The following is a 27,935-nucleotide window of genomic DNA, read 5'->3' as shown; positions in this document are numbered from 1 at the left end:
ATTTGGGCGTGGCGGCAGAACTCCCGGGATTGGTGGGGATCGGGCGGCCACGCCCCGCCAGCCCCTGGCTACGCCCCTAGTGGGCGGTGGCACCGAAAGCCGGGAGCTGCGAGCGGGTCCCCGCTGCTGCTGTGCCCTCTGAGACCGCCGCGCTCCGCTCCCCGCTCCCCGCCGCCTCCGAGCCCGCGCCGCGATGCCCTCGGTGCTCCGAGCGCCGCTCCTGCTGCTGCTGCTGCTGCTGCTGCTGCTGCCGCCAGGTACGAGCAGAGGGGCTGCAGGCTCGGAGCCCCGTGCGCTGGCTCCGGGCCGGCGTGGAGCGGGCTGTGCAGGGCTGGCGGGCGGGGGAGGGGTGACACCGAGTTCCCCTCGTCCCACCGGACTGTCCTCAGAGCGAGTGCCTGGAGAGCTGGGACCCGGGTCCTTCCCTTCGGTCCAAGGCACCTCGAGCCCGCGCCCTGCCAGCCGCGTCGGGGGCGGGACAGGTGCGCCCGAGCCTTCGGGCTACACGCCGCCTACCTCCCTAAAAGCAGGTGGGGAAACTGAGGCCAGAGAGGGCTAATGGCTTGCCCAAGACCCCGTCGGGGAGACAGGAGTCGAGCCGGGGCTGGGGGCACCCCCACCCCCGCCGCGGGCTTCCTGGTCGCATCTCCGTGCGCGAGCGGCTCTGAGACCGCTGGCGGCGGCCGAGCGCGCATCTCGGCGCGGTCCCCCAGGTCTCCACCGAGCGCCCCGCCGTGCCAGAGGACTCTAGGAGCAGCAGGCAAGATGCCATTTCGGTATTTCGAGAAACTAGGTTGGGTTGCACCAGGACTCCTCTCCTCCCCTCCCCGATTGTTCCGAGATCCCTAAGTGGGAAGCAGCTGCCTCAAGATCCCCCGGGTGTGGCGTGGGGGAATAAAGGGGTTTCCTGAGAAGTAAGGCGCTTTCTTGGATCAGGATGTGAGGTCAGCATCAGCAGGAAACAGGGCCACACTCTGAAGTCATGGGAGCCGTGTACACGCTGGTTTCCAAGCAAGTACTGACGTGACCAAACCCTTACAGGTTCCTAGGAGGGGAGGAGAGTCTCGAGCCTGGGGTGCAATCCCCAACAGACAGAGTCAGAACAAACACTCCCCCCCCAACTGCTGCCCACACTGGCATCTGTCCCTTATGAACACAGCAGGGGTCCTCCCAGCACTGAGTGGTCCTCGGAGGGGCGTGCAGAGCTGAGAGCAGGTGCCAGCTTCGTTGGCAGGTTGGCAGCCCAGATCTGTGAGAGCTTTCTGAACCCAGAACCCAGGCTCAGGACTTCTGAACAGGAGGGAGCCGCTGGGCTGCCTCACCCTGGGGCCTGAGTCTCAGTCTGTGACAGGAGGGGAGCTAATCTGCAATTCTGGAGTCCCTCTAGCTCCCTGGGGGCTAATCTGCAAGTCCAAGCCCCCAGACTGCAGGTGCACAGGACTACAGGTGCATGCAAGTTTGGTCCCCACGGCACCCAAGTCCCACCGGCCTCTCCTCCCAGTGGCCAGCGCCTCAGACGCCGAGTATCGGCTATTTGAGAAGCTCTTCGAAGACTACAATGAGATCATCCGGCCGGTGGCCAACGTGTCCGACCCAGTCATCATCCAGTTTGAGGTGTCCATGTCGCAGCTGGTGAAGGTGGTAAGTGCCAGAGCACTCGCCGTGGCCTCGGGGTACGGGGGCTTCTGGAAGCGTCTTTCCTGAACCCAGTCTTGTCTTTGTCACTCACCATCGACTTACTTGAATCTTTCTAGGATGAAGTGAACCAGATCATGGAGACCAACCTGTGGCTCAAGCAAGTAAGTGACCAGGTCTAAGCACTGCTGCCCCCTGGCGGTTATAACTTTATTTGCTGTTGGTGAATCAAGCGGAATGGGGGGGGGGGGAGGGGGGGTTCTCCGTTCCGGGTTTGCTTTTCTTTTGGGGAGTGGGAAGTAGGGGTGGGGGAGGCATGAGAAATTGGGCCACGTGTAGCGGTGCTTAGGGACTACTCCCAGGTATGTGCTCAGGGATCACTCCTGGTGTTGCTCAGGACCATACAGGGTACCAGGGATCAAGCCGGGGTCAGCTTCATGCAAGGCAAAAGCGCCTGACCAGCTGAACTCCCCAGCCCAGGAGAAACCTTTTCCATCATCACAGACAAAGGATCCCAGCTTGGGCTTGGAACCCTGAGCACATTCGAGAGCTGCCCCTGACACCGCCTTCTTCCCTTCCTCTTGTCAAAACTTCATCCTGGAACCAGAGTCAAAGGCCTATTGTGGTGGGGTGCAGCGGGGAAGGGTTGGTCCATGGTACTGGGGGGGTCTCAGGGCAGTGGGGTGGACGGCTGCAGCGGCAGCACCACCGCAGTCCTTTAATGCCTGCAGATCTGGAATGACTACAAGCTGAAGTGGAACCCCGCCGACTACGATGGGGCAGAGTTCATGCGCGTGCCCGCGCACAAGATCTGGAAGCCCGACATCGTGCTGTACAACAAGTAAGGTCTGGGCATGGGCTCGGGACTGGCACCACGGGACTGGCACCAGGGCCCAGGGATGCAGAGAGCCTGACCTTCCTCGGACTTTTGATACGCAGGTTTTATTTGGCGGCGCATCTGTTACGGGCCAGCAGTTAGGGGCAGAGGGATGCACCACACAGACAGACCCCTGCTTGCCCCGGTTCCCCACACCCCTGGGTAGAGCAGCCTTCCAGAGAACATGCAAACGTGCGGTGAGGACCTGGAGGAAGGTGTGGGCTCGCACCTTCACCCAGACCTGCCAGGCAGGAAGTTAGGGACCCACCATTCCGCCTCCGATTGGAGCCCCTGGCACTACTTCCCTGTCAGTGCCTCCTGCCCCACCTGCACAGCTGTGTTCCCAGTACACCTGCTGTTGGTTTGGATTTGAGGGCTACACCTGTTGGTGCTCAGGGGCCACTTTATCTGGTGCTTGGTGGAATCATGCAGTACCAGGAACTGAACCAGGGCCCCATACATTCGAGTCAAGTGCTCTGCCACTGAGTCACATCTCTGGCACATCCCTGGCCATTGATTGATTCTTTGTGATGTGAACTAGCTTGTTCCCTGGATGCTGAAAGTCTTCATCTTTGCCCCTGTGGGTTTTTTATTTTCTTCTTCAATACCTTAGGGTGCTTTCCTTTTATTTTATTAGCAAAAATACTTAACTTAGAATTGTTTGATCTGATTTTAAATTAAGGGAGGATAGGTTTACATGCTTATCTGTGTTTTAGGGATTTCACACTTCTTTAAAAAGCCCAGTTTGCTTTGAATAAGTAAAAGTATTCTGAGTTTAGGTTTTGATATTGTACTAGTATTAGAGAAACTGTTTTTAGATACTTTTTGGTCCCTGGATAAAAGAAGGGGCCTCTTTTTTTTTATTGTCCTTTTTGGGTCACACCTGACATTGCACAGGGGTTACTCCTAGTTCGTGCACTCAGGAATCACTCCTGGCGGCGCTCAGGGGCTCAGGGGACCATATGGGATGCTGGGAATCAAACCCGGGTCAGCCGAGTTCAAGGCAAGTGCCCTACCTGCTGTGCTATCGCTCCAGCCCCAGTTTTTTTTTTTTTGCTAAGAAGGGGCCTCTAACTACACCCATGACAATCTGAATTTTGTTTGCCATTTTCCCAAGGAAATGCAGCATTCATAAATATGTCTAGTGCATTTTTTTTCTTTTTATATTTGGGCCACCCCTGGCAGTGCTCAGGGCTTACTACTGGCTTTGTGCTCAGTGACCACTACTGCCAGGGCTCAAGAGACCATATGGACTGCTGGGGACTGAACCCGGTTGGTCACATGAAAGAGAGATGCCCTGCCTAGGTACTATTTCTCTAGCCCCGAGTCTCATGCAATTTTTTGTTGATGTTGTCTTTTGGGGGCCACATCTGGCAATGCTCTGCAATCGGGAATTCTTCTTGGTGGTTCTTGGGGATGCCAGGGATCCAACCCAGGTCAGCTGCATTCAAGGCAGCCACCCTACTGACTATTCTCCGGTCCCTCCTGCAACTTCTGTGTGTGAAATGGTCCCTGAGGAACTGGGACGCAGGATGAGCTGCACTGGTTTGCAGGAGAGGAGCTGTCCTAGAAATGTCCTGGCCCAAATCCTCTCAGGCTGGAGAGATGTTCTGAGTAAGGAACATGGGTCCACATTTTCATCTCCTGGTTGGAATTTTATAGCTGTTCTCTTGCTGGCAGTCTTTGGAGAACAGCTGGAGTGCTTCTGGATGTGTGATTTTTTAAAACAAGGCTGAAAGACACAGCAAATGCTCCAAATTGGATGTGGAGAGGTGCAGATAGCATAAGGAATCTCCTTGGAATAAGGCCAGAAAGCATCTTTAGGGGAATTCATCCAGCTTCTCCGGCCTTGTTCGAACTTCTTCTGAGGAATGGATCTCAGTTGAAGGTTCTCTTGATTTTAACATGCTAGAAGCACACTTAGCTTTCACATGCCAAAGTTTCTCCAGTGATTGTGTGTGTGCATGTGTGTGTGTGTGTGTGTGTGTGTGTGTGTGTGTGCAGTGGGAGTGGGGGGGATTGTTTCTGAAGTTTATTGTCTAATGGAATCCATGGAAACAGCTCATGGACATGATATACCACAAGATTTCACAAGTTCCTGATGCCTTGTAGCTCCTTTAGATAACACGTTTGGGTCCCTGATGTGAATGTGAAATCCTTGGTTATTGACTCCCTCCATGACAATTTTTTTTAAGTCACTGTGATTTATAGGTTTATAGTTCTCTCAGTGACAAGGTTTCATGAATACAACATTCTAATACCGACCCTCCCCCCACTACTGCACCTCCGACCAGAGTGTTTGTTTCCTTCCACCACTGTCTCAGGGTCCCCCTCAGTCCCCCACCCTCTACACCCCCGGGCTCCCCACATCTCACTGCCATGGTAAGCCCAGTTCCAGAGACCAGCTCTGAGATTCTGTTGCTTATCCATGACTCCCTGTGTTCTGGTGGAAGATGTTACTGTCAAAATATGACACTGAGCTGATTTTCTTTTTCTCTGGGGTAAGAGTGGGGATGTGCTTGCTGGTGTAAGGCAACACTGTCCCACCAGGGGCCGGTGCATCAGCATGTCTGACAGGATCATTTTCTGGTCTTGGGCAAGCAAAAGGAGTTTTGGGGGAAGGGGGGCAAAGCCAGCAATTCTCAGTGGTTACTCCTGGCTCTGCGCTCAGGAATCACTCTGGCAGTGCTCAGGGGATCATATGGGGTGCTGGGGATTGAACCCAGGTCAGCCACACACAACGCAAATGCTTCAGCCACTGTACTATCGCTCCAGCCCCTTGCAGAAGACATATATATATATATATGTATGTATGTATGTACACACACATATATATCCTTTGATGTTACAGTCTAATTATTTTACTCTGCACTGCATCTTCCTATATTCCAGGCAAGTTTTTGTTTTTTGAATTATCGCCTTTTAAGATTCTTTCCATGCCAATGTTCAGATTTTCCTTCCCAGTTCCCTTCTGGCTTCTGCTGGAACTTCTTCACCTATTTTCTGTCTATATTACGTCTTCTCAAATGAATATTTTAGAAACCTCATCTCCTGACTTTTATTTTCATCACCGTGCTTTCCCTGGTGTCTGTTCGGCTGCTTCTAGTTTAGCTTTGTGTCTAAAATGATATTCTCCCCTAAATTCTCTCAGTTCTTTATTTCATCTTCTGGACATTAGCCAAGTTGTTTCTTAATTTTCCTCTTTCTGCTGTTTTCCCATGGTTTCAAAAGATGTATAAATCTCTCTCTGTCTCTCTCTCTGTCTCTCTGTCTCTGTCTCTGTCTCTGTCTCTGTCTCTCTCTCTCTCTCTCTCTTTTGCTTTTGGTGCACATCCAGCAATGCTGAGAGGTTATTCCTGGCTCTGTACTCAGGAATTACTCCTGGCAGTGCACAGGGAATCATATGGGATGCTGGGCTAGAACCTCGGTTGGCCACGGCAAGGCAAATGACCTACCCACTGTACTACTGCTCCAGCCCTGAGGGCCAGGTCATTCTTGGGGATTTCGCTTTTGGGGGCTCTTGGAACCTGAGACTCTTCCCTCAGCTGCCCCCTCCACTCTGGTCTTCGGGTTGCCATGTAGGGCCTGTGGGGGAGGGCCAGTGGGGTTCCACCCTGTACTCTCATGGTCTGTGGTTTTTGGGGTTTCCTGACATCACCATCTGGGTGTTTTTCTTTCCTTTTGCTGTCATCATTGCCCTGGCTTCCTGAGGGAATTCAGGGACATCGAACACTCCATTGTCATCATGATCTTTCTCATCCATCCTTAAGTTCTTCCCATTCTTTCTGACAGGGCACTTCCTGAGCTCAGCTTCCATGCCCACCTGGTCTGTTCTTGCAGAAATCATTCAACTGGCCCGGAGACCCCACCTCAGCTGCCCCTCAGATCTCTTGGGCCAGTCCCTGGGGCCCTGGGGAGTAAAGTCGTCATTGATTTTTCAGCCAGTCAATAAATATGACTGAATACTCGCTCTCTGGGACTGGTCTCCCTCAGCATCTCTCTCTGGGCCAGGGAGTAGCCCTGAACTCTGTCAGCACAGCCCGGAGTTTGGTGGTGTCCAGCTTCAGGGATGAGGCTCGCTACACTCTGTCTGGCTTTTCTTCCTGCACCTGCTTCTGACTGACCTGGGTTCTGCCCCCCCACTCTCTGTGAACCCTGAGCAGGTCAACCTGGTCACACCCTGACCTGTAGCTTCCTTGTCCATGAGATGCTGGGACATGGAAGAGAGTGAGGGATGGAATTCTTCTCTTGGGAAAGGGCTTGGAAGTAAATGTCTTTGGCTTTGCCACTGACGCAGCTACTCAGCTCTGCATGTGAGGCACAGACACAGCTGTTGGCTGTAGACCTCAGTCAGACGTGGTTGTGTGTGCTGGTGAAAATGTATTTATAGTGGACAGAGAGATAGTACGGTGGGCCAGAAGCTTTCCTTGCACGTGGCTGACTTGGGTTGGAGCCCTGAGCACCTCCAGATGTGGCCCAAGAAAGCAAATCAAAAATGCCTCTAGGAAAACCGTGTTCATTGATTTATTAATTTTGGTTGGGCATTTGGGGATCACACCCTATAATGCCCAGCGGACTGTGTGGTACCAAGAATTGAACCTGGACTTCCTGCATGCAGAGCATGTGCTCTGCCCGTTGAGCTGTCTCTCCGGCCTACATTTAGTTTTTTTTTTTTCAAAGATGCCTTGGTAGGTATGGATGGGGACTTGGGTACTGGGTGATGAGTGTGTCCCCTTGTTGGGAGGAAAATAGTTGGCAAGTTGGGTCCCCTTTATGTGTGTTGAGTCACCTCAACACTCATTGTCCCTTGCCCTCTGCCTCCTGTTGGCGTGAGCGGCTAGACCGAGTAGCTCTGCTATCACACGTGCATTTGTCTTCACAGCGCCGTCGGGGACTTCCAGGTGGACGACAGGACCAAGGCTCTACTCAAGTACACAGGAGAAGTGACGTGGATGCCCCCGGCCATCTTCAAGAGCTCGTGCAAAATTGACGTCACCTACTTCCCATTCGATTACCAAAACTGCACCATGAAGTTCGGCTCCTGGTCCTACGACAAGGCCAAGATCGACCTGGTGCAGATCGGCTCTTCCATGAACCTCAAGGACTACTGGGAGAGTGGCGAGTGGGCCATCATCAAGGCCCCGGGCTACAAGCACGACATCAAGTACAATTGCTGCGAGGAGATCTATACCGATATCACCTACTCGCTCTACATCCGCCGCCTGCCCCTGTTCTACACCATCAACCTCATCATCCCCTGCCTCCTCATCTCCTTCCTCACCGTGCTGGTGTTCTACCTGCCCTCCGACTGCGGCGAGAAGGTGACCCTCTGCATCTCCGTGCTGCTCTCCCTGACCGTCTTCCTGCTGGTCATCACCGAAACCATCCCGTCCACCTCGCTGGTCATCCCCCTGATCGGCGAGTACCTCCTGTTCACCATGATATTCGTCACCCTGTCCATCGTCATCACCGTGTTCGTGCTCAACGTCCACTACCGAACGCCCACCACGCACACCATGCCCACCTGGGTGAAGGCCGTCTTCCTGGACTTGCTCCCCAGGGTCATGTTCATGACCAGGCCAGCCGGCAATGAGGACCCCCTGGTGCAGAAGCCCAAAGCCGTGCAGGGCGCCGAGCTCTCAAACCTGAACTGCTTCCGCCGGCCCGAGGGCCCCCCAGGCTGCCGGGAAGGTTCTCACTGCCGGGACGGGCTGTGTGGCTCCTGCCGGCAGCCACGCAAGGTCAAGGTCTCCAATTTCAGCGCCAACCTGACTCGGAGCAACAGCTCCGAGTCCCTGGAGGCCATGCTGTCCCTCTCGGCCCTGTCGCCGGAGATCAGAGAGGCCATCCAGAGTGTCCGGTATATCGCCGAGAACATGAAAGCGCAGAACGAAGCCAGAGAGGTGAGGGCGTGCTGTGGAGGGCTCAGTAATTCCTGCCAATGCTAGCGGAGCAGGGAGATGGGACGTCAGCCCTGGGGACAGTGCCCTGGGTGCAAGGCCAGCCCCTCCACGCCCCAGTTCCCTGTAAGGTGGGATGGTACAGCCCAGTGGGCTCCCGGGCTGCCTGCATCCGGGAGCAGAAACTATTGGTTTCTTTTTTTTTTTTTTTTAATCTATCCAGGTTGGACCAGTCAACTTTCCCACCAGCAGTGGATGAGGGTTTTTTTTTTTTTTTCTCCCACATCCCTACAATAGATTTAGTTTTAGATTTTTTTTTTTTCTTTTTGGGTCACACCTGGCGATGCACAGGGGTTACTCCTGGCTCTGCACTCAGGAATTACCCCTGGCCGTGCTCAGGGGACCATATGGGATGCTGGGATTTGAACCCGGGTCGGCCGCGTGCAAGGCAAACGCCCTACCCGCTGTGCTATCTCTCCAGCCCCCAGAAACTATTGGTTTCTAAGCCACACCTGACAGTGGTCTGGGGCCCAATCCCGGCTCAGTACTAGGAGCCAGTGGTCGCTCCTGGTGCTTGAAGGACCATGTGGTGCCAGGGATCAAACCCAGGTCTCCTGCATACAGAGCACTCATCCAGTCTGTTGAACTCTTTCTCTAGTCCCTGAACTGACATTTTGTTTTTGGTTTTGGGCCACACCAGCAGGGCTTAGGGGTTACTCCTGGTTCTGTGCTCAGGAATTGTTCCGAGTAGTACTCAAGGGATCATATACGATTGAACCCAGCTTAGCCACGTGCAAAGCAAGCCCCGCTGCACTATTGCTCTGGCCCCTTGAACTCATATTTTATTTACTCTTAGAATTTACAAGAATGGTGTTTTTGTCTGTGTGTATGAGTTGATTGTAGTGTAGGTAACACAGTGACAGTAGTTTGTGGTATTGGTATACAAAGTCAGCGTACCCCACTACCAGCAATGAACTCATGTTAAACTTTACTTTCTAATCGTGTCCACTTCCCTTCAGGAGAATGTACAGAGTGCTTCTTTGGGGTACAGCTCACTGAGTTTTTATGTTACGTGTACAGTCCTATAGCTATGACCCAAGTAAAGAGAGAGCATATTTCCAGCACCTCAAAAACTTCCTGACTCCTCCCGGATAACAGTTTTCTCCCTCCTGGGAAGCTGGGACCCTTTCCAGCCTAGAAAGACACAGACCCTTTTTTAAACATTAATTTTTTAATTAATCTTGTTTTGTATTTTGGCAAGCTACCGAGAGTATCCCACCCACACAGCAGAGCCTGGCAAGCTACCCGTGGCGTATTGGATATGCCAAAAACAGTAACAAGTCTCACAATGGAGACATTACTGGTGCCTGCTCAAGCAAATCGATGAACGATGGAACGACAGTAACAGTAACAAGTCTCACAATGGAGACGTTACTGGTGCCCGATCAAGCAAATCGATGAACGATGGGAGGACAGTGCTACAGTGCCACAGTGTTTTTTGGCCATACCTAGCGATGCTCAGGGGTTACTCCTAGTTCTGTGCTCAGGGATCACTCCTGGCAGGGCTTGGGGGACCATATGGTCAGCCTTGTGCAAGGCGAGTGCCCTACCCGTTGTGCTCTTGCTCCAGCCCGGCCCAGAGAGATGTGTTTTAACTTTAGTGGATATTCTGAAGTTTCTCAAGTGTTGAATCAATTGTCGTTTATGCCGCCGGCAAGGACTTTTGAGAATTCCAGTGCCTTTTACAGCCTCGCCAGAATAAAGCTCCGTGTCTTTTTCCCAATGAGCAAGTTCCTCTGCTGTCACGGCGAGGGCTCTTTCCCTGTGTTTCCTGGACATCCAAACATCTTCTTTCACGTTGCCTCTGTTCACACTTGCTCACCCCGTTTTCAAGCTGGGTGACCTTTGTTCCCTCCCGCACACTGACGTGAGAGCTAAAGTCCAGCACTGAGAACAGAGGGGGTTTGATCCCCACTTCCAGCAGCGCCCCCAGCCTTAGGTTTCCTTCCGCCCAGGGTTACCAGAATCAAGCTCGGTAATTTCATAATGAGATCTGCTGTAGGATTAATTGACTTCGTCTTAACTTGGTAATTAGCACAGAGCTAATTGCCAGATAATGTCAGCTCCTGATATGCTGGAGGTAATTAATGTTGATGGGGAAGTCGGGCGCCTCCTTTATTCGCCTGCAAGTGCATCTAATGTGAGGCTGGGGGCAGAAACAGCTGAGCTCTCCCGGCGGCCCTGAGCATGTCTTGTGACTGTCATAAAACACAGCTCCTGCTGCTCCCCGTAAATTAGCTGAAAAGTCAGTCCTGTGTTTTATGTGGTTGGAATAGGCTGGGCAATGGCACTGGGGTCAGTGGAGGAGGCCGGTCGTGTGCAAGACCCCAAGTTCAAATCCCCCCCCACACACTGCATGCCACCACCACCCCCCAGCCTTTCCAGGGGGGACCCTGGTGGCCTCCAGCACAGCTGAGCTCAAGTATTAAACCCTCAGGCCTATGGTTGAGTATCATGGGGAGTGGTCCCCAGAGACTGCTTCCAAGAACCCCCCAAAAATGTTCAGCTGAAGCAATTGTTGGACTTGAGCAAGTGATGAGTGGAACATCCCTGGTGCCTGACTCTAACGCCTTGTGTAAAACACTCTTGACTCTCTTTATCTACTATTAAATGATTTACGTTAGCAGTAATCTACTGAAGACCAAGATCTAAGTACAGTGTCTGGCCTTTGGGCCTGGGCATGATCTTCACTCCAAAAACTACTATTAAGGCACCACACAAGATGTTTTCGAGTTTCCAAGACGTTCTGACAGGTATGAAGACAGACATTAAGAAAAAAAGTTACAGGGGCTGGAGCGATAGCACACCAAGTAGGGCATTTGCCTTGCACACAGCCGACCCAGGTTCGATTCCCAGCATCCCATATAGTCCCCCTACCAACTCCAGGGCTAATTCCTGAGTGCAGAGCCAGGAGTAACCCCTGTGCATTGCTGGGTGTGACCCAAAAAGCAAAAAAAAAAAAAAGTTACTGTAAAATGGTGACTTCAATAGTATTTAACTATGATGCGTCGATAAAAACCTAAATAACGTTCCTAGGGTTGGAGAACCAGTACAGTGGGTGAGGCCTTGCACACGACCAATGCAGGTGCCATCCCTGCCTCCACATACATTCCCCTGAGCCCCACACACCTGTTCTCCAGCACAGGCAGAAGCAAGCCCTGAGCATCTCCAGGTGTGGACCAAAACCAATCACATGTTTGTTGTTACTTTCTTTTTTCTCATCGAGAAAAGTCAGTGTGTGGGGTGGGGTGGGTAGAGAGATAGTACAGTGGGTAAGGTGCTTGCCTTGCCTGGAGGAGGCTGTGACGGGGGGGGGGGGGGGTGCATGGCAGAGCAGTGGCAATGCCTGGTTTATCTCAAGGGGCGGTCAGCGCTGGCCTCTGCTCAGCTGGTACGCAGGGAACGGGGGCCCTTAGAGGCGGGGTGGGGGCGGGCAGCTGAGGCAGCAGAATCTGGCCCACGGGCCCCTCCTCCCAGCCTGTTTACTTCAAGTAGCCATTCCTGGCTAAATGATACTCATTTAGTTCTCTTCTCCCTGTCCACCAGTTTTCTGCATTTCTCACTCTCAGTGCCTGGCTCCAGCTCTCTCCCCGCAGGGAGTGATGCCTGAGCACAGAGCCAGGGTTAAACGCTGAGCACTGTTGTGTGTGGCCCCAAACCACATAGACATTAATATTAAAGATGCTCCTCAGTACGGATTCTGCAAGCACTGGCTTCATGTCAGTCCCCAGTAGCCCTCTGAGGGGCTGGAGAGTTAGTGCAGCCTGTAGGGTGTTGCTTTCCACACGGTCCACCCAGGTTTGGTCCTTGGCCACCCCACATGGTGCCCCAAGCACTGCCAGGAGTGACTCCTGAAGGCAGAACCAGGAGTAAGCTCTGAGCACTACCAGGGTTAGCCACAAACCAAACCAACCCACTAGCCCTCTGAGCCACTCTTATCACCACGTCCAGCTGAGGGAGTTGAGGTCAAAAGCAGTCACCTAATTTACCCACATTTCCACTGCGAGAGAGCAGAGCAGAGCTAGTATTAAAAATCAAACTGTCTCCAATTCTCCTTTTCCATGCTCCTTGCTTCCCTCTGAGCCTGGAGTTTCAGCTTGTGGGGAGTGGAGAGGACTCACACATCTGTGGTATGGCTGAAGTACTTATAAACCAGAGGGAGGAATCCAAATAAAGTGCTTTGTGGCCAGTATGGCATAATAATTTTAATTTTACCTCTGACTTCCTAATGTCACCAAGAGATGCATTTACCCAAACTCATAATGGTTAAATCAAAATTCTGATCTCCTAGTCCCATTTCAATGCACTTAATTAAATTACTGAATCACATGCTACCTTCTTATTATGTGATTATTCTTTCAAAATGAGTTGATTCATAGGTTCTGTCTTCCTCGATTCAATTATGGTTTCCTTGCTTTCTGAGTAGTCTAGGAGTATAATTAACATGCCATTTCCCTTCCTATTCAGAGCGTAAATTGAAACCATATTATTCCATATTACATACAATTAGTCTTATTCTTTCTTCTATTTCTTTATTATCAACTATTTCTGATTTTCAACCTTGTCTATTATATATAGTATTCTGACACTTTAGCCTCACGATTGGATGTGATATCTGGTCATTGTGGATGAGGCAGGAGGAAAGATTATAGAAGATGTGTTAAAAGGAAATTAATATTGGGGCTGGAGCAATAGCACAGCGGGTAGGGCATTTGCCTTGCATGCGGCCAACCCGGGTTCGGTTTCCAGCATCCCATATGGTCCCCTGAGCACCACCAGGGGTGAATCCTGAGTGCAGAGCCAGGAGTAACCCCTGTGCATCACCGGGTGTGACCCTCCCCCCAAAAAAAATTAATATCTAAAACTGGGCAAAAACCAGTATTTTGAAATAGTGGTAAATGATGGTGACTTGTATTAATGCTCCAGTGACCCAAAATTCTCCCACAGATGCTTAAATCAGGGATATGGCTTTACTATATAAATTGGAATTCAATTTTTAGAAAGTATAAATTAGGTATAGGTTCAGAAATTTCTCATGGAAAACAAATTTAACACAATAAATTCTATATTCTATACCTATTTCTGTAGTGCTGAAAGGGAAAAGAGAACAGATTTCTTCAGAATACATCAATTAGAAAACATAGGGTTTCCGGGTTGGAGAGATAGTACAGCGGGGAGGGTGCTTGCCTTGCATGTGGCTGACCTGGGTTTGATGTCTGGCACCCCCTTTAGTCCCCCAAGCATCGGGAATGGTTTCTTTTGTTTCTTTTGTTTTTTTTTTCCTTTTTGGGTGACACCTGTCGATGCAAAGGGGTTACTCCTGGCTCATGCATTAAGGAATTACTTCTGGCAGTGCTCGGGGGACCAAATGGGATGCTGGGAATCGAACCCGGGTCAGCCGCGTGCAAGGCAAACACCCCACCCGCTGTGCTATCTCTCCAGCCCCAACACACAGGGTTTCTTGCATGTTGGAGACAAAAGGCGCTTCTACTGCAACATGGTCATAAAACACACAGTTGAAGAAGTGTACACAGCCTTTTTCTTCGTGTTTAACCTTTTCTTCTTTCACGGTTTTCTCTTCTGTTTTTCAGATCCAAGATGATTGGAAGTATGTTGCCATGGTGATTGATCGCATTTTCCTGTGGGTCTTCATCCTGGTGTGCATTTTAGGGACCGCTGGGCTGTTCCTGCAGCCCTTAATGATCAGGGATGATGCCTAAGTATTGAATTCATGACTCTCTCTCTCTCTCTCTCTCTCTCTCTCTCTCTCTCTCTCTCTCTCTCTGTGTATGTGTGCATATGTGCAGCTGAGAAGGCTTTGCTTTTCGTTTAAAGGTTTCTTGTGGTAAAATGCATCGAACATAAAATTTACTTTTTTTTTTAAAAACATGCTTCAGTGTTGGAGGCCCCCATGAGTTACAATATTCCTAGTGTTAATGTTCCAGGCATGTGATGTTCCGCCACTGCACCCACGAGCAGAGTGTCAGCATCTCTCCACCAATGTCTCAAGGCATTTGCCCCCACGGCCCTCTACCTGTACCCCTCAGGCTGTTACCACTGACTGCTCTGTTGCCCCTTACTACGTTTCTCATCTTAACCATGACAGTGATGCAGTGACAGGGATATAGAATTTGAATTTTTTTTCATTCAGAAGAATGTCTTTTCATTTCATAGATGAGTTCCTTTGCTACATAGAGCTTTTTAGTTTGCTGTTGTCCCATGTGTTCTTGCTTTGGGTGGTAGACCCAAGAAATCATGCCTAGATTCACATGGCATATGATACCTACATTTTCTCCTAGGTATTTTGTGGTTTAAGGTGTTATAGTTAAGTCTTTATTTTGAATTTTGAATTTTTTGTGCCTGGTGTGAGATAGTGATCTTCTTTCATTCTTTGGCGTGGGGCTATCAGCAATATTTATTAAATATTGTGGTTTTTCCGTTGTATATTCTCAGATCCTTTGTTGTAAATGATTGCCCATATGTGGGGGTTTATTTCTGAGCTCTGCGTTCTGTCTCATTGATCTGTGTGTCTGTGTCTTTATGGCAGAACCATACTGTTTTGGTTACTATAGTGTGATGTTTTCTCCTAGGACTGGATAAAGACGGATAGTGTCTCCTTGCACACAGCTGACCTGTGTTCAATCCCAGGTGCCACATATGGTCCCCTAGAAGTGGAATCACTGTAGGAGTAACTCCGAGCACGGAGCCAGCAGTAAGCCCCAAGTACTATTAGGTGAGGCCTGAAAACCAAAAAAAGAAAAGAAGCTTGGAAGTATTTTCTCCTATTCAGTGTTCTTAGAAGAACTGGAGGATAGGTATTTTTCTGTGAAGTTTGATAGAATTCACTAGTGAAGCTCTCTGCACGCCCCCATTTTTTAAAGTTGGGAGGTTTTTGAATACTGACCATGTCTCCCCACTAGTCCAATATTGGTCTGTTTGTATTTTCTGTTTTATTTCTGATTGAGTCCTGATGTATTGTTATGTTTGTAGCATTTAACTAATTTCTCAAAACTGTCAATTTCCTGCCATTTAACTGTTCACATAATCTCTGATGAGCCTTTGTGTTTCTTTTAGTTTCATTGGTGACATCACCTTCATTTCTGACTTATCTGAATCTTTTTCTCTTAGTCTAGCAAACGGTTATTGCATTTTATCTTCTTTGCCCATTTGTTAAATCAGGCTTTTGTAGTTAAGAGATTCATATTCTCTACCACTTTATGGGGTGCCTGTTTGTTCTGTCGATGGTATCTTTAGGTACAGATTTTAAAACATTCTCATGAAGTGTAGTTTGTCTGTATTTTCTTGTACTTTTTATTGTCTTCTTCTAAGAGAGATCTTACCTTTCAGTATTTTCCTCAGAAAGACACTGTGTCTCTGTGTGTGTGTGTGTGTGGGTTGGGCGGGGCGGCAGGCCCAGTGGTGCTTGGGCCTCATGCTGAGGACTGTACCTGGAGCACTCACGTGCCCAGCAAGTGGTCCAGTCCTTCCAATCATCATCTCCCTCAACCTATCCCATAAAGTTATGGGCACTGTCTTTTGCATTTCAAGACAGTTGTCTGCATTTGGGAGAGTGGGTTCACACACAGGCACGCTTGGGGGCTACTCTGGCTTGGTGTCCAAGTGATGCCGTGGTGCCAGGGATGGAACCTGGGCCTCCTGCATGCATTATAGCAGCTGTCTTAGGTTTTGCTGGGAAACTTTCATGAAAGAAAAAGTACAAGTAGGGGCCAGAGTGGTAGCACAGCGGGTAGGGCATTTGCCTTGCATGCAGCCACCCAGGGTTTGATTCCTCACATCCCATCTCATCCCCCAAGCACCACCAGGAGTAATTCCTGAGTGCAGAGCCAGGAGTAATCCCTGAGCATTGCTGGATATGACCCAAAAAGAAAAAAGAAAGGAAGAAGGAAAGAAGGAAGGAAGGAAGAGAGAGAAGGAGGAAGGAAGGGAGGGAAGGAGGCAGGAAGGGAGGGAGGGAGGGAGGGAGGGAGGGAGGGAGGGAGGGAGGAAGGAAGGAAGGAAGGAAGGAAGGAAGGAAGGAAGGAAGGAAGGAAGGAAGGAAGGAAGGAAGGAAGGAAGGAAGGAAGGAAGGAAGGAAATGTACAAGTATTTATTATGGATGGATTTAAATGAACTTTTAACCAGTCTTTTGGGTAAGGTAGAGGGGGAGGGGGAAGCCAATGCTGGAGAGAAAATTCAGGAGAAAGTTCAGGAGGTAAGGTGCTTGCCTGGCCAAACCTACTTTAAATCCCTGGCACAGTACCCTGAGCACTGCTTGCTATGGCCCAACCATCCCTCCTATCCCCCCCACACTGAAAAACTCAGACTAGAGAGATGACTCAATGAACTGAGTATGTACTTTGCATGCAGATGACCTGAGTTCATCCCAGGCACTGCATGTCCCCCGGCACTACCAGGTGTGGCCACCAAAATACAAAACAGAAGGCAAAATATAATTCTTTTACATGATAAGTATGCTATGCTATGGAGAATGTAAAAATGGGCTAAGTATGAAAACCTAGGGTTTTTTTTTTTTCTTTTTCAGTCTTTGAGACATAGCTAAATAGAAAACTCGGATCAGAAATGTGAAAATCCATTTGATTCAGCAGCACAACAGATTTACCATGGTTTCTCTTAGTCCATAATCTCCTTGACATTTCATGCTGTTTCAGGAATAACTCTATTTCTTACCATCGAGTTCTGTTCTTGACAGCTTTGCAAGAGTCTGAGGGCCGTGTCTATCTCCAGGCCCTTAACAAATTCATGTAACTCTAAATTATGAGGCGCTGAAAAACTGAGCAGTCACTCATTCACTGCTAATCAACCTTTAGGTCACTGTACTGGGTGGGAAGAGAATGTCGTGTATGTTGGCAGATGTGAGTAGTGCCCCGGCCTCTACCCATTGAATGCCAGTAGCTTTTTGTTTTGTTGGTGGTGATCAGTCCTGAAAGTACTTCAGGGGGATCATCTGTGGTGTTAGGGATTGAAACTGGGTTGGCTGCATGCAAGGCAAGTGCCTTACCTACTGTACTATCTCTCTGGCCCCCAATAACAAACTCTTATCCCTTGCTGGTTGGATCAAGCGAAAACATCTCCAAAGCTTGTCTGGTGTTCCCTCAGGAGCAAACTTGTTTACCCGTTTGCTCAGAGGATAGTTTTATTAGGAAGAGAGTGTCCCATCTCATGCTTCTGCATCTGAATAACCTCTTGCTGGAGCCAATGAATCCCCAGAGCCTGTGTTTATCTTCTTGTGATAATGTATTTCCTTGGCAAAAAATAAAGCTAAAAAACGCTAGCCCAGTGTGACTCCTGTTTAAATCAAAAAATATTTCTGTCAGGGCTGGAGCAATAGCACAGTGTTTGCCTTGCACACAGCCGACCCTGGTTCGATTTCCAGGATCCCATATGGTCCCCTGAGCACCGCCAGGAGCAATTCCTGAGTGCAGAGCCAGTAGTAACCTCTGTGTATCACTGGGTGTGATCCGAAAAGCAAGAAAAAAAATTTCTGTCACTTTATTTACATCTAAAAATTGAATTAACAGTAATGAGGGAGCGGGAGAGGATGTACACAGGGGAAGATAACTAACAGGCAATTTAGATTCATCAAATCAGAGTTTCACTCATTAAATGGCACTAAATACTCGGCTACGCTAAAATGCAGATTGGACAGACTCCCCTCCACCTGCCACAGTGATGATCTGAATTTAGCGGGATTATTTAGTATAAACAAGGCATCTGTTCCTGCAAGAGCTCAGAATTCTAAATCGAAGGCAAGATTTCTATCAGTGTCTTCTTCCTGGTTTGGGCTGAATCCAGGAAATTGTCTCCCGTGGTGCTGATACAGTATTAAGGAAGTAGCAATGGGCAAAACTAGTTCACAGTAGTCCTCAATCCTACACTATATTTTTCCCCATGCAAACTTACTTATGTTAAACTTTAATTCACAAATTAGGTACAGTTAAGATTAATAATAATAGGGACTGGAGAGATAGTATAGTGGGTAAGGCACTTGCCTTACACATGGCACACCTAGGCTTGATCCCTGGCATCCCATATGATCCCCTGAGCACTGCCAGAAGTGATTCCTGAGTGGAGAGCCAGGAGTAATCCATGTATGGCCTCCCAAAACAAAAGATTAACAATAATAATGAAACAAAATTATAACATATTATGTTTGATTTTGGGGACCACTCCTGGTAGGGCTCAAGGGAACATATGTGGTACCAGGGTCAGCTGAATGCAAGGCAAGTAAGTACCTTAACCCTGTACTCTTAGCCCCATAACAATGTACTATAATAACATAGAATTATAGCAATGTACAAAAAGAATTACATGAGTGTTCTGTCGCTACAGCTTGCTGTAGGCTTATAGTTCACCAGTGTGTAACTGAAACCACAGAAAGTACAGCCATGGTAAGGGGAACCCAGTCTCTGTAAATTCCCTATAAGTATTGATTCAAGTACTAGAACTCAAGAGATAAAATGGAAACACAGGAATGGGACCATGTTCTTACATCTCATTAACATACCTTCTATCATCTGGAAGGATGGTTTTTTCAAAGAGCCATTTAATGATATCTGTTGACACATTTAAAAAATGGAATTCAGGGGCTGGAGCAATAGCACAGCAGGTAAGGTATTTGCCTTGCAAGCGGCCAACCCGGGTTCGATTCCCAGCATCCTGTATGGTCCCCTGAGCATCTCCAGGAGTAATTCCTGAGTGCATGAGCTAGGAGTAACCCCTCTGCATTGCTGGGTGTGACCCAAAAAGAAAATAAATAAATAAATAAATATGGAATCCATGGACTGGAGAGAAAATATAGGGACTAAGGTATTTTGCCTTACACTGGCCAATCCCAGTTTAATTCCCTGGACCACAACTGGCCCCTGGAGCACCACCAGGAGTTACCCCAACACCCTCAATGGAATTCACTTAATAGTACTAAACTTTTAGAAAATTAATAGAAAAAATATCTATCATAAATTACATAAAAGGTTGGAGTCGGAACAGCAGTACAGCAGGTAGGGTGTTGGCCTTGCACACAGTCGACCCGGGTTTGATCCCTGGCATCCCACACAGTCCTCCAGCACCGTCCGGAGTAATTTCTGAGTGCAGAGCCAGGAGTAACCCCTGCGCATTGCCAGGTGTGCCCCCCCAAACAAAACAAAACAAAAAAGGTAACTGGAATGGGGGGATTGAAATTAATATTATGGATATGCTGTTATATGTACCCCAGAATTGTCTATTGTGTAAGTCTTATAAAGAAGCTATAAAAGTAGTTAATATAACTAGTTTTAACAATACAACTAGTTAATATAACTAATTAAGACCATCTCAAGAATATAGTCTTACTGAAGTTCCTAGTTTTCCCTTTTTCATTTTTAAAGGCGTGGGTTATAGAAATGTATTGCATCACAATACATCATTATATCAAGAAATCAAACCTACTTAACATGATAGCAATAATTGTGTATGCAAATGAGTTATTTCCCAGTGAGCACAGAACAGAAGCAATTAAAAAATGTATACTTATACCAGCTGCTGAAAAAAATCAGTCTTCAATACAACAGGAATTTTCCAGCACGATCAAAAGATAATCATCACTGTTGATTACAAATTAGTATTTGCCAAAATACAGATTTTCACTAGTATGACTAATATGTACCCAATTTTAGGAAATCATCTGTCACTGGGTGAATTACTACTTTAGACATGCAGGTAGACACTCTACCAGCACTCTACAAAGACAAATTGATGTCCGTGGCTATTAATCTGCTAAAGCTAATCTCAGATGTCCAGTACCATCTATATTTTCATAATTTTACCAGTACCATACACTAAAGGGGACTTCGGGTATCTAAATTCCTCCTACAGTTCCCTGAGAAGTATTACGTATTTGCATTTCCAATATGAACTGGCACTATTATATTTGCCCACTTGTAAATCACGGGAACAAAGAGCCCAAGAGATCCAATAATTGAAACCAGAAGAAAGATCCACAGAAACATCCGATCAAGGACCTGGGCTATGAATTTCCAATCTTCAACAACCTGTTGGAAAAATAAATAAGACATTAAATCCATAGACAATATGGAATTAATTTAAGGCACAACACAAAAATCCATAGACAATATGGAATTAATTTAAGGCACAACACAAATAACTTGTGGCCCCGGGGGCTGAGGATGAGGGAACGAGCTGTCAGTGGCACTCCCCGCTCACGGCGGATGGCCCCCTGACAGCCTCCCCCTGGGAACTCCGAAGCTTCAGCTCATTCCTGACCCAGCACTGGATAGATTTCATCTTTTTTTTTTTTTTTTTTGCTTTTTGGGTCACACCCAGCGATGCTCAGGGGGTTACTCCTGGCTTTGCACTCAGGAATTACTCCTGGCAGTGCTTGGGGGACCATATGGGATGCTGGGGATCGAACCCGGGTCGGCCACGTGCAAGGCAAACGCCCTACCCGCTGTGCTATCGCTCCAGCCCCTGGATAGATTTCATCTTATGCTCAAAAATATTTCTAGAGGGCTGGCGCGACAGCACAGTGGGTAGGGCATTTGCCTTGCACACAGCCGACCTGGGTTCGATTCCCAGCATCCCATATGGTCCCTGAGGACTGCCAGGAGTAATTCCTGATTGCAGAGCCATGAGTGACCCCTGTGCATCACTGGGTGTGACCCAAAAAGCAAAAAAGAAAAAACATTCCTAGAACCAGGGCACTAGCTGGACAAGCTGAGTGCCCGTGGGAACCTGGTTAAATCCGTGGCACTGCTTGATCCTCTGAGTACTGCTGGGAATATCCCAAACCCAACCCCCACCAGCACTGCTTGGGTGTGACACAAAAACCAAAAATGCATAGTACATGGATCTAACACCTAATAGCTCTGTTACTTCTTGCCCAGTAGTCTTTTCTTATTTTGATGTTTTTATGTGCATGCATGTTTGCTTGTGTCCTGTTTTATGGGAATGAAACCCAGATCTCATGCATGCAGGCATGCAGTATGTCCATCTTATTTTAATGATGCAAGAGAAGGGACCTGAGGTTCAGGGCATAACCAGTACTAGTTGAGGAGCTGGGACAATAGTACAGCAAGTAGGACGCTTGCCTTGCACAGCTGGCCAGTGTTCGATCCCTGGTACCCGCTGTCGTCCTCTGAGCACCACCAGGAGTAATTCCTGAGTGCAGAGCCAGGAATAATTCCTGAGCATCATTGGGTGTGGCCCCCAAACAAACAAACAAATGAAAATAGCTAAGATGAGAATGTGGTGGAAGTGGAGACACCAGCTTTGTGTAGGCGCCTGATTCACAGCGTTTTAATAGAGCAGATGCTAACCAAACCTTTAATAAAGCGGTACGACCACCTCTCTGGCCCCCGGGTGTGTGTTCCTAGTGCTAAGGGCCATGTTGTCTAGCATACTTAGCACGGAAGTGGCCCCAAGTTTGCAAACGCCCACAGCACAGACCTCGCGCACTTCGTTCTCCTTCACCACGTGTCTTGTGATGTAACGAATCGAATCCAGCGCCGCCTCCAGTGTGTTCCGAGAAGCCGGTGGCGGGCTGGGGCTCGCAGCCTCCTCCTTCTGAGCGAAGTATCTATCTACGTGACTCCTCATGCACAGCAGCTTTGGGAGCTGGTGGAGAAATACCCGGCGGACCCAGGGCGCCATGGCACTGTGTGTCGAGGAAGAGCGGTGATGGATGTTGATGGCAAAGACAGTCACCATAATCGACAGGGTCACAAAAATCATGGTGAAGACCAGATACTCTCCAATCAGAGGGATTACTTTGGAAGAGGAGGGAATGATCTCTTCAATGACCAGAAGGAAGACGGTCAAGGAGACAAGGACGGACGTGCAGAGACAGATCTTTTCACCTTCGTTGGAAGGAAGATAGAAGACAAGCACCGTTAAAAACGAGAGCCCGATACAGGGGATGATAAGGAACAAGGTATAGAAGAGAGGCAGGCGCTTGATCACAAATGAGTACGTGATGTAAGGGTACCAGCAGCAGCTGTCACTTCTGTTCCCTTTGCTCCCGGTGGCACTCACTATTTCCCATTCTCCGTTATCAAAAAAATCCCTCTTGTCCACCTCGCGGTCCTCTAAAAGGATGTCGACCTGGGAGCCATCGTACGTCCACGAACCGAATTTCATGGAACAGTTCTGGAGGTCAAAGGGGAAAAACGTGACATCGATGGTGCAGGAGCTTTTGTAGTTCGCCGGTGGAGTCCAGGTGACGCTGCCATCATACCTGACGACTGTTTTCGTGCTGGCCCCTTCGAAACGCCCGTCTGCACTGCAACACATACAGACACACACAGACAATAACAATGCAGAGGGGGTAGCATGCCAAGCCCATCCTAGAGCTGAAACGCTGAAAATGTCTGCATTTGATGTGGCCGGAGAGAGAGTGCAGGGTTAGGTGCTTGCCTTGCATGTGGCCCAACCTGGCTTGGATCCTTAGCATCAAATATGATGCCCTGAGCACTGCGAGAAAGAGTCCCCCAGTTGTATCAGGGCTACTTCTGCCTTCTCTGCATTGTTTCAGTGTCCGCCTACCTACTCTGGGGCAGTATCTCCCGCTTGGGGAAACACTGACAGTGTAGGATGCCGTTTCAGGAAGCTGTATCTTGCTACCTGCTTGCTCTGTTTACACCTTACACATGGACAAGTGTGGAGGTAAAGGGTTCAAGAGGAAAGATACTTTTGCTTAGCGTTAGCTCTATCCTTACACCAAAGGCCCTCTTGCAACCAAGACAACTGTACTTTAAGACAAGCACAAATTCTCCGATTTGTCCTGGAGTGATCCTAGGAAAAAAACGAAACTGGTATCCTACCTCACCTCAAGTTAAAAACATCTTTAAAATACATTTAGGGGACCCTCTGCGGCGCTTAAAGACTTTGACTCCAAAGATGTAACACATTCGGGCATCCAGCGCAGCACCCGAGAGCAATGCATTGGGACACCAAACTGGGCTACAACTCGGTGCTGCTGGGGGTGGATTTTTTTTTTTTCCTCCCCACCCTGTCTTCCTGCATGGAAAGCGGCGGGCTGGCGGCACCATGTGGCAGGCGCCATCTTCTGATTCCAGACCCACAGGTATTCGGATTTTACTTTGGGGGCTCCCAGGAACTCATGGGAAGGGGGCGTAACCGGCACGCCCTTGGCCCAGATAAACCCGGAGCCGCTGAGCGCGAATCGGACCCTCTGCGGCGCTTAAAGACTTTGACTCCAAAGATGTAACACATTCGGGCATCCAGCGCAGCACCCGAGAGCAATGCATTGGGACACCAAACTGGGCTACAACTCGGTGCTGCTGGGGGTGGATTTTTTTTTTTTTTCCTCCCCACCCTGTCTTCCTGCATGGAAAGCGGCGGGCTGGCGGCACCATGTGGCAGGCGCCATCTTCTGATTCCAGACCCACAGGTATTCGGATTTTACTTTGGGGGCTCCCAGGAACTCATGGGAAGGGGGCGTAACCGGCACGCCCTCGGCCCAGATAAACCCGGAGCCGATGAGCGCGAATCGCGGACCCTCTGCGCCTAAAGACTTTGAATTCAGAGACTTCTTACAGCAATGCACTGGGACTGTGAGCTGGGCTATGTAATTTCTGGCAGAATTCTCCCTGGACTTTATACAGAAATCCAAAACATTTATAATTGTTCAGCAATGTGAATCGGTTCCATTTGAACAGGTCTGACTTGGGGGGGAAACTCCAAATAATAACAGTAAGTTTTTGTTGAAAATATTGAAGGTTTTTAATGTAGCAGCCACCTCTGGACTGTGAACTAAGCAAAAGCCCCACGCTGGCCGACGTGGCGTGGCGTACACCATACTATGAGGCGCAGGAAGGGGGATGAGGGGGAAAAAGAAAAAAAAAAAAAGGGAAAAGGAAAAAGAGAAAAAAAAAGAGAGAGAGAGAGTTATGTCAACTATAGTGAGTTTTGTGTTGAATCATGGAATGTAATCAAGGTAAAGAAAAAATGAAGTGAAATTCATTAGTTAAACAGTAGGGGGTAGGGGGTGGGGGCGGGGGGTATACTGGGGTTTCTGGTTGTGGAATATGGGCACTGGTGAAGGGATGGGTGTTTGAATATTGTATAACTGACATATAAACCTGAGAACTTTGTAACTTTCCACATGGTGATTTAATAAAAATTAAAAAAAAAACAAAAAAAAATAAAATACATTTAGGGATGAGAGAGCGAGAGCGAGAGAGAGAGAGAGAGAGAGAGAGAGAGAGAGAGAGAGAGAGAGAGGAGAAGGAAGAGAAAGCGAGAATGTACAAAGGTATATGGTATATGCCTTGGAGCTGGAGCCATAGCACAGTGGGTAGGGTGTTTGCCTTGCACACAGACGACCCAGGTTCAATTCCCAGCATCCCATATGGTCTCCTGAGCACCACTAGGGGTAATTCCTGAGTGCAGAGCCAGGAGTAACCCCTGTGCATTGCCGGGTGTAACCCCCCCAAAAAAAAGGCATATGCCATATGCCTCCCATGCAGTCTACTAATAAATTCATCACAACATTGTTCACAGTTGCCATAATCTGGAATAAAACTAACTGCCCAATAATAGATGAAACTGTGGTGTATGTACACGATGGAATATTACTCTGCTCTGAGTAAAGACGAAATAGGGCCAGAGAGATAGTATGGTGGGTTAGGACTTTTGCCTTGCACACTGTCAACCCAGGTTCAGTCCCTGGCACTGTGGTCCCCTGGACACCACCAGGAGAGATCCCTGAACACAGAGCCAAGAGGAAGCCCTGAGCACTGCCGAGTACGGCCCCCAAACAAAACAACCCCTCCCCAAGAAATACAAAATCAAACAATTTTCTGCAATTTGGTTGGAACAGGAGGCTATCATGCTAAGTGAAGTGAGACAGAGGGAAAAAGATAAATTCTGGATAATTTCACTCATGTGTGGAATATAAAGATACAAAGCAAGGAATTAGACAGTCTCCAATGAAAACAAACCCTGAGATACTGTCAACAGAATATCAAATTGAGGCTACAAAGGGACATGAGAGAAGGGGTCTTGGGACAATGATGGGAGCTTAGTGACAGGTACTGGTTTGGGGGTGGTGAAACAGCATTACAAAAACAAAACAATAATCTGGAAACTGCAGTCAACCAGGTTACCTCTATATTGACAACAACCAAAATATCCGGCACATTTAGCCTATAATTAGAGGCTGTGGATTTGGGTCAAGTGGTCAAGCACATGCCTTGCATATAATAAAGCCCTAGGTTGAGGCCCCATATTTCATGTCACCCCACATACTTCAGGTAGCCCCAAGCACTTCGAGGAGTGCCCCCAATAAATTAACCCAACAGTTCTCTGTAGCACTGTCGTCCTGTTGTTCATCAATTTGCTCGAGCGGGCACCAGTAACGTCTTCATCGTGAGACTTATTGTCACTGTTTTTGGCATATGGAATATGCCACGGGTAGCTTGCCAGGCTCTGCTGTGCAGGCGGGATACTCTCGGTAGCTTGCCGGGCTCTCCGAGAGGACAGAGGAATCAAACCCAGGTCGGCCACATGCAAGGCAAATGCCCTACACGCTGTGCTATTGCAACAGTCCTCATTATAGAAAAATTATGACACCATGCAGAAGAAAAATCAGAAGGCTGCACAGTTAAACATAAAGTATGACCTCAACTATTTTCAAATCACTTGTATCACTTGTCATCCCTTTGATCTTCAATTTGCCCGAGTGGGTGCCAGTAACATCTCCATTCGTCCCTGTCTCGTGCTGGTATCTGCTCGCTCCAGGAACATGAAGAGCCTCAAACCATTCATTTAGGGTCTTGACGAAGAAGTCTGACCATCTCATAGGTGGGCAGCCATGCGGTCTTTTGACGTCCCGTGGAATCCAGTCGGTAACTGCGGTCCAGCGGTCGTCTCTGAATCGCATTACGTGTCCGGCTCATCTGATTTTCGACGCCTTGGCAAATGAGACAGCGTCCCCAATTCTTGATTGTTGATGGAGGTCGGAGGTCGGAACTCCAGATTCCTTCTCTCACTTGAGTGAAATGTGATATTGCAACCAGCTTAATGTTTTCAAAACATTATAAAAAAAGACCTCACCCAAACCATCTGGGAGACTGGGAGAGAGTCTGCTAAACACGTGAACAAGAAAATAAGGGTAAGTGAGGGCACAATGCTGGGCGCAGAGCAAGCTGTGAGGAGCCCCACCCACCCCATACCTTCAATGTACCTTTCCAGATGTCCCAAATGTTCTACCCATTTTAGCAATCAAGGGACACTCTTATGATCAGAAAACAGTACAAAAAAAGGGCAGAGCCAACCCCTATCTGTAGAGCCTTAAAAACAAAAGAACCTCTGACCAATTTTTAAAATGGAGAAAAAGTACCAGTGCCTAATGGCAAAACATGTATTCTCATTTGAAAGCAGGAAATGGCATTTGGAAAGTAACTTACTTATCAAACAAGACAATGTCGGGGGTCCAGAGAGAGTTGGAAGGGACACGTATAACTTTTATTCCACCATAGTCATCAGGGTTCCATCTTAATTTTACGTCTTTCCATTCCTTGAAAACAAATAAACCTGCCTCAGTTTCAGTGATGTGAAGGTGAAAACAAACACCCTTTGGGCAAACCCAGAAATTTGACACATGAAATCAGCTCTACACCCCGCCCCACACCCCACACACATCTGCTGGGTTCCCCACAGGCACCGCAGGTGCTCCTGTCTCTGAGGCTGGCTCCAGCCCTGGTTCATGTGTGAAAAGGGTGAGGACCAGAATTGGGCACATTCGGAACCCAGACTGCCCCCTCTGATGTCAAGACCTGGCGCTCCAAGACTAAACTCTCAGGGATCCTCCTTTCTCTAGTCCATTATTGGAGAAGTTTCCCTGATCGAGTAGAGCACCCCAAATGACCAGGAGGAGCCAGAGCTTCCTCTCCGGAGCGCGAGGTCAGTTCTAGGTCTTACTTTTGCAACTGCCTTTTATCACAGATGCACGTTCTCCTCTTCCTCTGGAAGAACTAGAGGGAGAGGCTGTAGTCTGAGTGGTTTTGTGGAAAAAAAATTTTTTTAAAGAGAAAGACTTGTGTTCCAAGAAAAGCATGCTTGCCTTTTAGGAGTGTGGGGCTTGGGAGCTGTCACTGTCACTCTGTTGCTCATTAATTTGTTCGAGCGGGCACCAGTAACGTCTCTCATTGAGAGACTTATTGTTACTGTTTTTGGCATATCCAGTACGCACGGGTAGCCTGCCAGGTTCTGCCGCGTGGGCTCGATACTCTCGGTTGCTTGCCGGGCTCTCCGAGAGGGGTGGAGGAATCAAACTCGGGTCAGCCGCGTGAAAGGCGAACGCCCAACCACTGTGCTATCGCTCCAGCCTGGGAGCTGGTAATAGGTAGTAAATGTCAGGGATAATAAAGATCAAAGGAGGGTCGGAGAGACAGTACAGCAGGTAGAGTACTAACCTTACACACAGG

General features: G+C 48.5%; 2 protein-coding genes and 1 non-coding gene across 3 annotated transcripts in view; 2 read left to right on the top strand and 1 right to left on the bottom strand.

Moving 5' to 3' along the window:
- Positions 1 to 176: 176 nt before the first annotated feature.
- On the top strand, positions 177 to 15,819 carry CHRNA3 (cholinergic receptor nicotinic alpha 3 subunit). Its single transcript, XM_004611864.2, has 6 exons — positions 177 to 257; positions 1,502 to 1,641; positions 1,755 to 1,799; positions 2,367 to 2,476; positions 7,395 to 8,415; positions 14,064 to 15,819. Exons 1-6 carry the CDS (start codon positions 194 to 196, stop codon positions 14,190 to 14,192), a joined length of 1,509 nt encoding a protein of 502 aa, XP_004611921.2. The 5' UTR covers positions 177 to 193; the 3' UTR covers positions 14,193 to 15,819.
- A 2,174-nt stretch (positions 15,820 to 17,993) lies between these two features.
- Positions 17,994 to 27,935, bottom strand: part of CHRNA5 (cholinergic receptor nicotinic alpha 5 subunit) — a 32,933-nt gene continuing 22,991 nt past the window's right edge. The window contains exons 4-6 of the mRNA XM_055133785.1: positions 26,916 to 27,025; positions 21,934 to 22,765; positions 17,994 to 20,519 (exon numbers count right to left, since the gene is read on the bottom strand). Of these exons, the coding sequence (XP_054989760.1) occupies positions 20,358 to 20,519; positions 21,934 to 22,765; positions 26,916 to 27,025 (1,104 nt within the window). The 3' untranslated portion in view covers positions 17,994 to 20,357. The remainder of the gene's footprint in view (positions 20,520 to 21,933; positions 22,766 to 26,915; positions 27,026 to 27,935) is intronic.
- Positions 27,295 to 27,511, top strand: LOC129403760 (small nucleolar RNA U3). The gene has a single exon (XR_008629433.1). It is a non-coding gene; the product is annotated as a small nucleolar RNA U3 (small nucleolar RNA).

The sequence above is a fragment of the Sorex araneus genome, chromosome 3 (assembly GCF_027595985.1).
Source record: "Sorex araneus isolate mSorAra2 chromosome 3, mSorAra2.pri, whole genome shotgun sequence".
Lineage (NCBI taxonomy): Eukaryota > Metazoa > Chordata > Mammalia > Eulipotyphla > Soricidae > Sorex > Sorex araneus.
Note: the sequence above shows the minus strand (reverse complement) of the source record. Positions and strands in the feature narration are given on the sequence as shown.

What these genes read in the sequence shown, in the direction of transcription:
- CHRNA3 (XM_004611864.2), top strand. Translation starts at nt 194, where the DNA reads ATGCCCTCGGTGCTCCGAGCGCCGCTCCTGCTGCTGCTGCTGCTGCTG. An exon ending in CCAACCTGTGGCTCAAGCAA is followed by an intron (nt 1,800 to 2,366) that starts GTAAGTGACCAG and finishes TAATGCCTGCAG; the next exon opens with ATCTGGAATGACTACAAGCT. An exon ending in CGCAGAACGAAGCCAGAGAG is followed by an intron (nt 8,416 to 14,063) that starts GTGAGGGCGTGC and finishes TCTGTTTTTCAG; the next exon opens with ATCCAAGATGATTGGAAGTA.